The 14,379-nt window shown below is 38.4% G+C and overlaps 2 protein-coding genes across 2 annotated transcripts; both read left to right on the top strand.

Annotated features, from left to right (window-relative positions):
* The first annotated feature begins 207 nt into the window (after positions 1-207).
* On the top strand, positions 208-2,415 carry LOC147654485 (protein NYNRIN-like). Its single transcript, XM_086883804.1, has one exon. It carries the CDS (start codon positions 208-210, stop codon positions 2,413-2,415), a length of 2,208 nt encoding a protein of 735 aa, XP_086739930.1.
* An 11-nt stretch (positions 2,416-2,426) lies between these two features.
* LOC147654484 (endogenous murine leukemia virus Env polyprotein from Emv-2 locus-like) lies at positions 2,427-5,382 on the top strand. Its single transcript, XM_086883775.1, has one exon. It carries the CDS (start codon positions 2,990-2,992, stop codon positions 5,045-5,047), a length of 2,058 nt encoding a protein of 685 aa, XP_086739901.1. The 5' UTR covers positions 2,427-2,989; the 3' UTR covers positions 5,048-5,382.
* The last annotated feature ends 8,997 nt before the right edge of the window (positions 5,383-14,379 follow it).

Here is a 14,379-nt window from a genome sequence, read left to right as displayed (position 1 = left end):
AGGTAAGATATTTAGGTCATTACCTTAAAGAAGGAAAAAAAAAAGATAGATCCTGAAAGAGTACAAGGAATTTTATCATTACCAATTCCAAAAAATAAAAGACAGATACGTCAAATCTTGGGATTAACAGGATACTGTAGACAGTGGATTGAAAATTATAGTAGCAAAGTTACATTTTTATATCATAAATTGACACAAGAGGGATTAATGAAATGGAGTTTAGAAGATACAGAAAAATTCCGGGAGCTAAAAGAAAGTTTAATTCATGCTCCTGTCTTGAGTCTCCCAGATTTAAGGAGACCTTTTTATTTGTTTGTAAATGTGGAAGATGGAATTGCCTTCGGAGTTTTGACTCGGGAGTGGGCAGGGAGAAAGAAGCCGATAGGGTATCTATCAAAGATCTTGGACCCCGTGAGTAAGGGCTGGCCAACTTGTTTGCAAGCAGTAGCAGGATGTGCCCTGCTGGTGGAGGAAGCTAGGAAAATCACCTTTAATAGCAATTTGAAGGTAATGTCCCCCCATAATATTCGGGGTGTGTTACAACAAAAGGCGGATAAGTGGATTTCAGATGCTAGACTTCTAAAATATGAAGGAATTTTAGTTGAGGCCCCAAACTTAATATTAGAAACCACCACTTTACAAAATCCGGCTGCATTTTTGTATGGAGAACCCGAAGGCGAATCCCTGACACATGACTGTATAACTACAATTGAGGAACAAACCAAAATTAGACCTCATTTGGAAGCAGAGGAATTAGAAAGCGGAGAAAAGTTGTTTGTGGATGGGTCCTCCAGAGTAATAGAAGGAAAGAGGAAAACAGGCTATGCCATTGTACGAGGACCTGATTTGCAAGTCCTAGAATCAGGTCCATTAGACAAATCTTGGTCAGCCCAAGCTTGTGAATTGTATGCAGTATTAAGGGCATTGGAATTATTAGAAGGAAAGGAGGGGACAATATATACAGATTCCAGATATAGTTATGGAGTGGTGCATACGTTTGGTAAACTGTGGGAAGAAAGAGGTTTAATAAATTCCCAAGGGAAAGATTTAGTCCATCAAAAACTCATAATTGCAGTATTAAAAGCCCTGAGAGGGCCCAAAAAGTTGGCAGTGGTTCATTTGAAAGGACATCAGATGGGAATGGACTTGAGGAGTAGGGGAAATAATGCCGCAGATCAGGAGGCAAAACGGGTGGCATTACGGACAATGGTCCTAAAAGAAAAAGGGGGGCATGAAGAAATTATGGAACATAAGGATAGTGATTTAAGAAGTAAATTTACTGAGGAAGAGAGATTAAAACTCCCAGAGACAGGAGCGATAGAAAACTCAGAGGGGAGATGGTTCCTTCCAGATGGCCGAGAAGTACTACCAAAAGCCATAGCTCAGAGAATATTAGAAAAAATGCATCAAAGGACACATTGGGAAGCACAAGGACTAATCGATTATTTTGCAGCAAAGTATATGAGCACAGGTATTCGAGACTTAGCTAAGCAAATTACTAGAAGCTGCCTCCCATGTTTAAAAACAAATAGAAAGAATCTCAGAAAATTACCTTATGGAGGGAGACCCTTAGCAAAAAGACCTTTTGCAAATATTCAGATTGACTTTGCAGAACTACCAAAGGTAGGGAGACTTAAATATCTCCTGGTCCTAGTGGATCATCTCACCCATTTTGTAAAAGCTTTCCCTACATCTAGGGAAACTTCACGAACAGTTGTAAAGGTGTTATTGGAAGAAATAATTTCCAGATATGGGGTACCAGAGACAATAGACTCTGACAAAAGTCCCCATTTTACATCAAAAATAACTCAAGAGGTGTCGGAGGCATTAGGAATAAAGTGGGAACAACACACCCCTTGGCACCCTCCAAGTTCTGGGAGAGTAGAAAGAATGAATGGAGAAATAAAAAAACAACTTACTAAGCTAGTAATGGAAACAAAACTATCATGGGTCAAATGTGTTCCATTAGCCTTTCTGAATATTCGAACTCAGCCAAGGGCAGATTTGGGAATTTCCCCTTTTGAGATGTTATATGGTATGCCTTATAATATAGAAGAAGTTCAAACACATCCAAATGTAAGTGATCAGTATATCAATAAGTACTTAATAAAATTAATGAAGTATAAGAAGGCATTGTGGGAAAAAGGAATGCTAGCTCAAAGACCACCACTGGATTTTATATTACACCAAGTACAACCCGGAGATTGGGTGTTGATAAGAAGTTGGAAAGAGAACCCCCTCACACCAAAGTGGGAAGGACCGTATCAAGTCCTGCTAACAACTGATTCTGCAATCCGAACTGCGGAGAAGGGATGGACACATGCCAGTCGAATTAAGGGACCTGTGGAGCCACCAAAAACTAATAACTGGGAAGTGGTTAGCCCGGCTGGGGACCTGAGACTTAAAATATCCTGAAAAAAAAAAAAAAAAAAAAAAAAATCTGAAAATTATTAATCTGCTTAGAAACTTATGAATAGTAAACTCCATAAAGGCTTTTATATAGAATATAAGATACCCCCATCTAGTAGGGAGGAAATATATAATAGTAATGTTAAAATAGGTTGTGCTGTATGCCAGAATTGTTACCCTTTTGTTTGTTTTAAAAGTATAGTATGTGAAGAACATTGGTGGACCCACTGTCATAGAGGCTACCCACCGAGAGGGGTGTGTAGATTTTGCTACATTGCCCAGAGGAGACTCACCGATTGGGCCTTAAGAACCAAAACACAGGCAGGGGAATTTGAGAAAGGATCAGAAAAGTGGTGGGCCATTTACTCAAAAGGAGTCAATTCCTTGTATTATTGTTACCATCCAAACGAACCTGCACCTTTTGTAATAAATATAGTAGCTGGGTCGTGCAGACGGTGGCTCCAGGAATTGAGGTGTGATACCCCTTTAGTAAAACATAGAAGTTGGGAAAAATATATACAAAGAAAGAATAAAAAAAGGAGTAATCTCCCTCCTGAAGAATACTCTTGCTGCCGAGACGATGGTACACCCCGTGGCCCGAGGCAACCGGGTCGACGACGGGAGAGGCAGAGGAGTAATAAACTGTGGAGGGAAACACTCCAAAATACATGGGACCAAAAGGTCATGGTCCTGGAAATGCCACAAGAATGGGAATGAGACAACCCAGCAAAATAATTTATGGGAAGCCCAAATTGGTATTTTACAAAAGAAAAGCCTCTATTATAGCAAGGGAAGCCAATGCTCATTAAAAAGGTCAGTAATATTTATAATTTTAATTAGCACATTTAACATTTGTACAAGTAAGACTCATGAACCCTTTAATTGGTCCTTAACCCGATGGGAGGACCAGGTTATTATTCTATCACAAATTACCTCTGGAGCCCCTAGCTTTCAAGTTACACTAGACTCTCTCATTAAGTGGAAGGGTATTAATTATTTCCCACCTGGGCATAAGGTACTATACATGTGCCCAGCTTCTAATCCAGGCAGAGGGTATTGTAATTATCCCGGAGAATTTTACTGTAGATATTGGGGCTGTGAGACAATTTCCATGGGATGGAAAGTACAAAACCCAGATAAGTATCTAAAGGTTGAACGGGGTCCACACGGATGTGTAAAGCCCTGGATAGGCCCCTCAGGGGAGATAACATATATTGGAACTTGCAAATTTCACTATATAAATATTACACAATCCCAAGATCCTGGGTGGTTATTGGGAAGAACCTGGGGTCTCAGAGTATGGGAACCCGGAAGGGATCGGGGGGTGCATATACTCATAAAGAAAGAGGTAGTTCCCCATGACTCGGGATCTGTTGGACCAAATCCAGTGGTGTGGGGAGTAGAAGACCCTAAAGTAAGGGATCACAATAACCATTCAGAAAAATTAGAAAATAACACCCAAGTATTAACCACAGTAGAGACACCCCAAGAATATGGAAACAAAGCTCTTTGGAAAATTCTGCAAGCTACCTTTAAAGTATTAAATGATACACATCCAAATTTAACTAGAGAATGTTGGTTATGTTATAACATTAATCCACCCTTTTATGAGGCCATAGGCTCCATAGCAGAACCAAAAAGAGTGAATGGTACCAATCCTGCTGCTTGCTTATGGCAATCAGGAAGGGAAAATACTCCAGGAATAACATTATCTCGAGTCACTGGAAAAGGGAAATGTGTGGGAAATGTGCCCCTAGATAAGAATTACTTATGCCAAACAAAAATACTGATTAATGACCCTCGCAAGCCAGCTCAGTGGCTGATTCCAGCACCTAATACTAAATGGGTTTGTAACACTTTAGGAGTAACCCCATGTGTTTCTATAACAGCCTTTAATGAAACTTATGAATTCTGCATACAGGTCATAATAGTTCCCAGAATTATTTATCATTCTGAAGAATATGTGTATACACAATATCAAAACCCAGAACATCATTTAGTGAAGCGAGAACCCCTCACAGCACTAACAGTAGCTGTATTGCTAGGCATAGGAGGGGCTGGATTAGGAACAGGTGTAGCATCTTTAGTAAATCAGCACCAGGGACTCAGAGAGCTTAGAATTTCAGTAGATGAGGATTTAAGAAGAATTGATAAATCTATAAAGGATCTCACAGACTCCCTAGACCCACTGGCTGAAGTGGCCTTACAAAATAGAAGGGGATTAAATCTATTATTTTTACGACAAGGAGGCCTTTGTGCTGCCCTTAAGGAAGAACGTTGTGTACATGTAAATAAAAGTGGAATAGTAAGAGAAACCATGGCCAAATTACAGGAAGGACTGAAAAAGAGAAAAGAAGAACAAGAAATGCAACAGAATTGGTATGAATCTTGGTTTAATTACTCCCCCTGGTTAAGTACTTTATTATCCACCATAATGGGGCCCTCAATTTTACTAATTTTAGTACTTACTTTAGGCCCTTGCATTCTTAATAAAATTATTAATATCGTAAAAAACAGATTAGAAGCAGCACACCTTATGTTAATACATGCTAAATATGAGGCCTTAAAGGGAGAAGAAACAGAAGATTATTTAGAATTAAGTAAAAAAGAACTACAAAGATTCAGCGAACAAAAGTAAGAAATAGAAAAAGGGGGGGTTGTGATAGATAGAAACTCTTTTGTTCGCCTAAATAAAAAGATATGATAGAATGCTTTGCGAAATTGTACTTTAGATATAAAGTTGAGAAGGGGCTGAAGGCCACTAACTTGCTGAAGCTGGCATAATTAATAACAGACTAGCAGAAATTCCTGGAACACTAGGACAAGATAAACCTTGAGACAGAAACAGTGAGAAAAGGTCAGTAGAGTAGGAGTGAGGAAGACTTGGAGCCTCCCTTCTACGACCACAAGAGGGCAGAGAAAGATCATCTAATGACCAGAGACGCATGCGTAGAAACGCCAGAGGAAAGCCACATCATCAGGAGGCCGAAACGAATAAAAGGACAAACATGGAAGCAGGAAGCGCGGCAGCTCCGTGGGAAGAGGTTTCTCCTTCTCCTCCCTGCCGCCCGGCGCCGACTTTGCTTATTGCTGGCTTGCTATAATTAATAAAACCTTTCCTTATATATCTCTCTTTCTAGTGTATTCGTGTATTCATAACACTCTCCATGATATTGCCAATGCTGCAATCTCTGACATCTCTTCTTGTCACCCCAGGTAACAAGGTCCCAACGCAGTGCTTCACTAACATTAAGCAAGGGGCAAGTGAGTATTTCATTAAATATATAGACAAGCTGAAATTGCCATTGAAAAGCAAATAGAGTGCCCAAAGGCACAAAAAGAATTGTTGGTAAAAATAGCAATGGCCAATGCCAACATGGAATGTAAAGCAGTTTTACAGGCCCTCCCACCTGACCCTGAACCAACCATAAGACCAAATGGTTGAAGCCTGCGCCAAGCATGTCTCCACTTCTACCGAAAACACAGTAGCCCTTGCGGGTTCTAAAGGGCTGGCAGAAAGGATATCCAGTGCCTATGCAGCTGAAATGATAAAGGACTCAAGCTCAAGCCACTGTTTTAACTGCGGCAAGCCTGGACACTTTTTTAAGGATTGCCCCGAGAGACATTTTTTATAGCCACCCAACCACCAATGGTTACCCAGACCAAACTGGCATTAAGGAAACTTCAATCAGAGCATGGGACAGCCCCGTGCACTGACATCAAATCAAATGCCGCACCACTCCATCCCTCCTGCAAAAACTACCATCCCGCCTCCATGGGGACTTAGGTCACAGGTGCAGTGTTTGCTTCAGCCCACACAGGAGAAAATGCCAAACATACCAGCCAACATTTTCTCCTTGTGTTTGCTACCCTGGGAGTCCCAGAACAAATAAAAACAGATCATGGGCCCGCTTACACCTCCCATAGACTGAGAGATTTCTTCAGCCAGTGCGGGGTGAAGCACGCCACAGGCATACCTCACTCTCCCACAGGGCAATCAATAGTGGAAAGGACACATCAGAACCTTAAAAGAGTCCTTGATCAGCAGTGGGGAGGAACAAAGATCATTCTTCCCATTGAGAGGCTCTGTAAGGCTCTGCATGTTATGAATTTTTTAAATTGTTCACCTACAGAGCCCGACCCCCCTGTAGTTCTAAATACCCCTGTAGAGGTATGGCACTTCTCTAATTTGACCCATGCCAAACTCACAGAGAGGTCACCAATGCGGATCAAGGATCCTGAGTCACAACAGACATCAGGACCTTTCCCATTGATTAGCTGGGGGAGAGGGTATGCTTGTGTGTTAACACCATCTGGTCCTAGGTGGCTCCCAGGGAAAAAATAAAACCATACCTAGTCCCTGCAAACCCTTCTCAAAACACGACCAAATTCTAAAAAAAAATCCCACCAAATCTCCACAAATTCCCACAAAATACATGAAAAATCCCTCAAGATCCCTAAATCGCCTCACTATCCCACAAAATTCCACAAAAATCACACAAAACCTCCACAAGTTTCCACAAAATCTAAGAAAAATTCCTCAAAATACTTCAACTCTCCTCAAAACCACACAAAGTCCTTGAAAAGGCCCACCAAATTCCACAAAAATCCCACCAAATTCCCTACATCTTCTCAAAACTCTACAAATTTCAACAAAAATCCCACCAAATCTCCACAAATTCTTACAAAATACATGAAAAATCAGAGATAATTCCTCAATTCCCTGCAGAATCTCACAAAATTCCAGAAAAGACCCTCAAAGTTCCACCAACATCCCACAAAATGTCCACAAATGTCCACAAAATCCAAGAAAAATCCCACAAAATTCCCTAATTCTTCTAAAACACGACCAAATTCTTGAAAAATATCCCACCAAATCTCCACAAATTCCCACAAAATACATGAAAAATCCCTCAAGATCCCTAAATCGCCTCAATATCCCACAAAATTCCACAAAAATCACACAAAACCTCCACAAGTTTCCACAAAATCTAAGAAAAATTCCTCAAAATACTTCAACTCTCCTCAAAACCACACAAAGTCCTTGAAAAGGCCCACCAAATTCCAGAAAAATCCCACAGAATCTACACAAATTCCCACAAAATCTAAAACAAATTCCTCGACATTCTTCAAGTCTCCTCAGAATCCCACACAATTCCAGAAAAACCCCCACAAAATTACAGACAAGTCCCACAAAATTCCATAAATCATTTCAAAACCCTACCAATTCACAGGAATGTCCCACAAAATCTCCACCGATTCCCAAAACATCCCACAAAAATCCCACAAAAATCCCTAAATCTTCTGAAATCTTGACCAAATTCCAGAAACGCCCCATAAAATCACCACAGTTTCCCACAAAATTCAAGAAAAACAACACAAAATTCCCTAAATCTTTTCAAAATACTACAAAATTCTTGTAAAGCCCCATCAAATTCCAGAAATGTCCCACAAAATGACCTAAATCATTCCAAAACTCTACCAAATTCCACAAAAATCCCACCAAATCTCCACAAATTCTTACAAAATACATGAAAAATCACAGATAATTCCTCAATTCTCTGCAGAATCTCAGAAAATTCCAGAAAAGACCCTCAAAATTCCACAACCATCCCACAAAATCTCCTCAAAATCCAACAAAATTCCAGGAAAAATCCCACAACATTCCCTAAATCTTCTCAAAACATGACCAAATTCTAAAAAAAAATCCCACCAAATCTCCACAAATTCCCACAAAATACATGAAAAATCCCTCAAGATCCCTAAATCGCCTCAATATCCCACAAAATTCCACAAAAATCACACAAAACCTCCACAAGTTTCCACAAAATCTAAGAAAAATTCCTCAAAATACTTCAACTCTCCTCAAAACCACACAAAGTCCTTGAAAAGGCCCACCAAATTCCACAAAAATCCCACCAAATTCCCTACATCTTCTCAAAACTCTACAAATTTCAACAAAAATCCCACCAAATCTCCACAAATTCTTACAAAATACATGAAAAATCACAGATAATTCCTCAATTCCCTGCAGAATCTCACAAAATTCCAGAAAAGACCCTCAAAGTTCCACCAACATCCCACAAAATGTCCACAAATGTCCACAAAATCCAAGAAAAATCCCACAAAATTCCCTAATTCTTCTAAAACACGACCAAATTCTAGAAAAATATCCCACCAAATCTCCACAAATTCCCACAAAATACATGAAAAATCCCTCAAGATCCCTAAATCGCCTCAATATCCCACAAAATTCCACAAAAATCACACAAAACCTCCAGAAGTTTCCACAAAATCTAAGAAAAATTCCTCAAAATACTTCAACTCTCCTCAAAACCACACAAAGTCCTTGAAAAGGCCCACCAAATTCCACAAAAATCCCACCAAATTCCCTACATCTTCTCAAAACTCTGCAAATTTCAACAAAAATCCCACCAAATCTCCACAAATTTTTACAAAATACATGACAAATCACAGATAATTCCTCAATTCTCTGCAGAATCTCACAAAATTCCAGAAAAGACCCTCAAACTTCCACCAACATCCCACAAAATGTCCACAAATGTCCACAAAATCCAAGAAAAATCCCACAGATTTCCCTAATTCTTCTAAAACACGACCAAATTCTAGAAAAATATCCCACCAAATCTCCACAAATTCCCACAAAATCTAAAACAAATTCCTCAACATTCTTCAAGTCTCCTCAGAATCCCACACAATTCCAGAAAAATCCCCACAAAATTCCAGACAAGTCCCACAAAATTCCCTAAATCATTTCAAAACCCTACCAATTCACAGGAATGTCCCACAAAATCTCCACCGATTCCCAGAACATCCCACAAAAATCCCACAAAAATCCCTAAATTTTCTGAAATCTTGACCAAATTCCAGAAACGCCCCATAAAATCACCACAGTTTCCCACAAACTTCAAGAAAAACAACACAAAATTCCCTAAATCTTTTCAAAATACTACAAAATTCTTGAAAAGCCCTACCAAAGTCCAGAAATATCCCACAAAATGACCTAAATCATTCCAAAACTCTACCAAATTCCACAAAATATCCCACCAAATCTCCACAAATTCTTACAAAATACATGAAAAATCACAGATAATTCCTCAATTCTCTGCAGAATCTCACAAAATTCCAGAAAAGACCCTCAAAATTCCACAAACATCCCACAAAATCTCCTCAAAATCCAACAAAATTCCAGGAAAAATCCCACAACATTCCCGAAATCTTCTCAAAACACGACCAAATTCTAAAAAAAAATCCCACCAAATCTCCACAAATTCCCACAAAATACATGAAAAATCCCTCAAGATCCCTAAATCGCCTCACTATCCCACAAAATTCCACAAAAATCACACAAAACCTCCACAAGTTTCCACAAAATCTAAGAAAAATTCCTCAAAATACTTCAACTCTCCTCAAAACCACACAAAGTCCTTGAAAAGGCCCACCAAATTCCAGAAAAATCTTGACCAAATTCCCTACATCTTCTCAAAACTCTACAAATTTCAACAAAAATCCCACCAAATCTCCACAAATTCTTACAAAATACATGAAAAATCACAGATAATTCCTCAATTCTCTGCAGAATCTCACAAAATTCCAGAAAAGACCCTCAAAGTTCCACAAACATCCCACAAAATCTCCTCAAAATCCAACAAAATTCCAGGAAAAATCCCACAACATTCCCGAAATCTTCTCAAAACACGACCAAATTCTAAAAAAAAATCCCACCAAATCTCCACAAGTTCCCACAAAATACATGAAAAATCCCTCAAGATCCCTAAATCGCCTCAATATCCCACAAAATTCCACAAAAATCACACAAAACCTCCACAAGTTTCCACAAAATCTAAGAAAAATTCCTCAAAATACTTCAACTCTCCTCAAAACCACACAAAGTCCTTGAAAAGGCCCACCAAATTCCACAAAAATCCCACCAAATTCCCTACATCTTCTCAAAACTCTACAAATTTCAACAAAAATCCCACCAAATCTCCACAAATTCTTACAAAATACACGAAAAATCACAGATAATTCCTCAATTCTCTGCCGAATCTCACAAAATTCCAGAAAAGACCCTCAAAGTTCCACCAACATCCCACAAAATGTCCACAAATATCCACAAAATCCAAGAAAAATCCCACAGATTTCCCTAATTCTTCTAAAACACGACCAAATTCTAGAAAAATATCCCACCAAATCTCCACAAATTCCCACAAAATCTAAAACAAATTCCTCAACATTCTTCAAGTCTCCTCAGAATCCCACACAATTCCAGAAAAATCCCCACAAAATTACAGACAAGTCCCACAAAATTCCCTAAATCATTTCAAAACCCTACCAATTCACAGGAATGTCCCACAAAATCTCCACCAATTCCCAGAACATCCCACAAAAATCCCACAAAAATCCCTAAATCTTCTGAAATCTTGACCAAATTCCAGAAACGCCCCATAAAATCACCACAGTTTCCCACAAAATTCAAGAAAAACAACACAAAATTCCCTAAATCTTTTCAAAATACTACAAAATTCCTGAAAAGCCCTACCAAATTCCAGAAATATCCCACAAAATGACCTAAATCATTCCAAAACTCTACCAAATTCCACAAAATATCCCACCAAATCTCCACAAATTCTTACAAAATACATGAAAAATCACAGATAATTCCTCAATTCTCTGCCGAATCTCACAAAATTCCAGAAAAGACCCTCAAAATTCCACAACCATCCCACAAAATCTCCTCAAAATCCAAAATAATTCCAGGAAAAATCCCACAACATTCCCTAAATCTTCTCAAAACATGACCAAATTCTAAAAAAAAATCCCACCAAATCTCCACAAATTCCCACAAAATACATGAAAAATCCCTCAAGATCCCTAAATCGCCTCAATATCCCACAAAATTCCACAAAAATCACACAAAACCTCCACAAGTTTCCACAAAAACTAAGAAAAATTCCTCAAAATACTTCAACTCTCCTCAAAACCACACAAAGTCCTTGAAAAGGCCCACCAAATTCCACAAAAATCCCACCAAATTCCCTACATCTTCTCAAAACTCTACAAATTTCAACAAAAATCCCACCAAATCTCCACAAATTCTTACAAAATACATGAAAAATCACAGATAATTCCTCAATTCTCTGCAGAATCTCACAAAATTCCAGAAAAGACCCTCAAAGTTCCACCAACATCCCACAAAATGTCCAAAAATGTCCACAAAATCCAAGAAAAATCCCACAAAATTCCCTAATTCTTCTAAAACACGACCAAATTCTAGAAAAATATCCCACCAAATCTCCACAAATTCCCACAAAATACATGAAAAATCCCTCAAGATCCCTAAATTGCCTCAATATCCCACAAAATTCCACAAAAATCACACAAAACCTCCACAAGTTTCCACAAAATCTAAGAAAAATTCCTCAAAATACTTCAACTCTCCTCAAAACCACACAAAGTCCTTGAAAAGGCCCACCAAATTCCACAAAAATCCCACCAAATTCCCTACATCTTCTCAAAACTCTACAAATTTCAACAAAAATCCCACCAAATCTCCACAAATTCTTACAAAATACATGAAAAGTCACAGATAATTCCTCAATTCCCTGCAGAATCTCACAAAATTCCAGAAAAGACCCTCAAAGTTCCACCAACATCCCACAAAATGTCCACAAATGTCCGCAAAATCCAAGAAAAATCCCACAAAATTCCATAATTCTTCTAAAACACGACCAAATTCTAGAAAAATATCCCACCAAATCTCCACAAATTCCCACAAAATACATGAAAAATCCGTCAAGATCCCTAAATCGCCTCAATATCCCACAAAATTCCACAAAAATCACACAAAACCTCCACAAGTTTCCACAAAATCTAAGAAAAATTCCTCAAAATACTTCAACTCTCCTCAAAACCACACAAAGTCCTTGAAAAGGCCCACCAAATTCCAGAGAAATCCCACAGAATCTACACAAATTCCCACAAAATCTAAAACAAATTCCTCAACATTCTTCAAGTCTCCTCAGAATCCCACACAATTCCAGAAAAACCCCCACAAAATTACAGACAAGTCCCACAAAATTCCCTAAATCATTTCAAAACCCTACCAATTCACAGGAATGTCCCACAAAATCTCCACCGATTCCCAAAACATCCCACAAAAATCCCACAAAAATCCCTAAATCTTCTGAAATCTTGACCAAATTCCAGAAACGCCCCATAAAATCAACACAGTTTCCCACAAAATTCAAGAAAAACAACACAAAATTCCCTAAATCTTTTCAAAATACTACAAAATTCTTGTAAAGCCCCATCAAATTCCAGAAATGTCCCACAAAATGACCTAAATCATTCCAAAACTCTACCAAATTCCACAAAAATCCCACCAAATCTCCACAAATTCTTACAAAATACATGAAAAATCACAGATAATTCCTCAATTCTCTGCAGAATCTCAGAAAATTCCAGAAAAGACCCTCAAAATTCCACAACCATCCCACAAAATCTCCTCAAAATCCAACAAAATTCCAGGAAAAATCCCACAACATTCCCTAAATCTTCTCAAAACATGACCAAATTCTAAAAAAAAATCCCACCAAATCTCCACAAATTCCCACAAAATACATGAAAAATCCCTCAAGATCCCTAAATCGCCTCAATATCCCACAAAATTCCACAAAAATCACACAAAACCTCCACAAGTTTCCACAAAATCTAAGAAAAATTCCTCAAAATACTTCAACTCTCCTCAAAACCACACAAAGTCCTTGAAAAGGCCCACCAAATTCCACAAAAATCCCACCAAATTCCCTACATCTTCTCAAAACTCTACAAATTTCAACAAAAATCCCACCAAATCTCCACAAATTCTTACAAAATACATGAAAAATCACAGATAATTCCTCAATTCCCTGCAGAATCTCACAAAATTCCAGAAAAGACCCTCAAAGTTCCACCAACATCCCACAAAATGTCCACAAATGTCCGCAAAATCCAAGAAAAATCCCACAAAATTCCATAATTCTTCTAAAACACGACCAAATTCTAGAAAAATATCCCACCAAATCTCCACAAATTCCCACAAAATACATGAAAAATCCCTCAAGATCCCTAAATCGCCTCAATATCCCACAAAATTCCACAAAAATCACACAAAACCTCCACAAGTTTCCACAAAATCTAAGAAAAATTCCTCAAAATACTTCAACTCTCCTCAAAACCACACAAAGTCCTTGAAAAGGCCCACCAAATTCCACAAAAATCCAACCAAATTCCCTACATCTTCTCAAAACTCTACAAATTTCAACAAAAATCCCACCAAATCTCCACAAATTCTTACAAAATACATGAAAAATCACAGATAATTCCTCAATTCTCTGCAGAATCTCACAAAATTCCAGAAAAGACCCTCAAAGTTCCACCAACATCCCACAAAATGTCCACAAATGTCCACAAAATCCAAGAAAAATCCCACAGATTTCCCTAATTCTTCTAAAACACGACCAAATTCTAGAAAAATATCCCACCAAATCTCCACAAATTCCCACAAAATACATGAAAAATCCCTCAAGATCCCTAAATCGCCTCAATATCCCACAAAATTCCACAAAAATCACACAAAACCTCCACAAGTTTCCACAAAATCTAAGAAAAATTCCTCAAAATACTTCAACTCTCCTCAAAACCACACAAAGTCCTTGAAAAGGCCCACCAAATTCCAGAAAAATCCCACAGAATCTCCACAAATTCCCACAAAATCTAAAACAAATTCCTCAACATTCTTCAAGTCTCCTCAGAATCCCACACAATTCCAGAAAAATCCCCACAAAATTCCAGACAAGTCCCACAAAATTCCCTAAATCATTTCAAAACCCTACCAATTCACAGGAATGTCCCACAAAATCTCCACCGATTCCCAGAACATCCCACAAAAATCCCACAAAAATCCCT

The sequence above is a fragment of the Cyanistes caeruleus genome, chromosome 3 (assembly GCF_971803275.1).
Source record: "Cyanistes caeruleus chromosome 3, bCyaCae1.hap1.1, whole genome shotgun sequence".
Classification (NCBI taxonomy): Eukaryota; Metazoa; Chordata; class Aves; order Passeriformes; family Paridae; genus Cyanistes; species Cyanistes caeruleus.
Note: the sequence above shows the minus strand (reverse complement) of the source record. Positions and strands in the feature narration are given on the sequence as shown.

What these genes read in the sequence shown, in the direction of transcription:
- LOC147654485 (XM_086883804.1), top strand. Translation starts at nt 208, where the DNA reads ATGAAATGGAGTTTAGAAGATACAGAAAAATTCCGGGAGCTAAAAGAA.
- LOC147654484 (XM_086883775.1), top strand. Translation starts at nt 2,990, where the DNA reads ATGGTACACCCCGTGGCCCGAGGCAACCGGGTCGACGACGGGAGAGGC.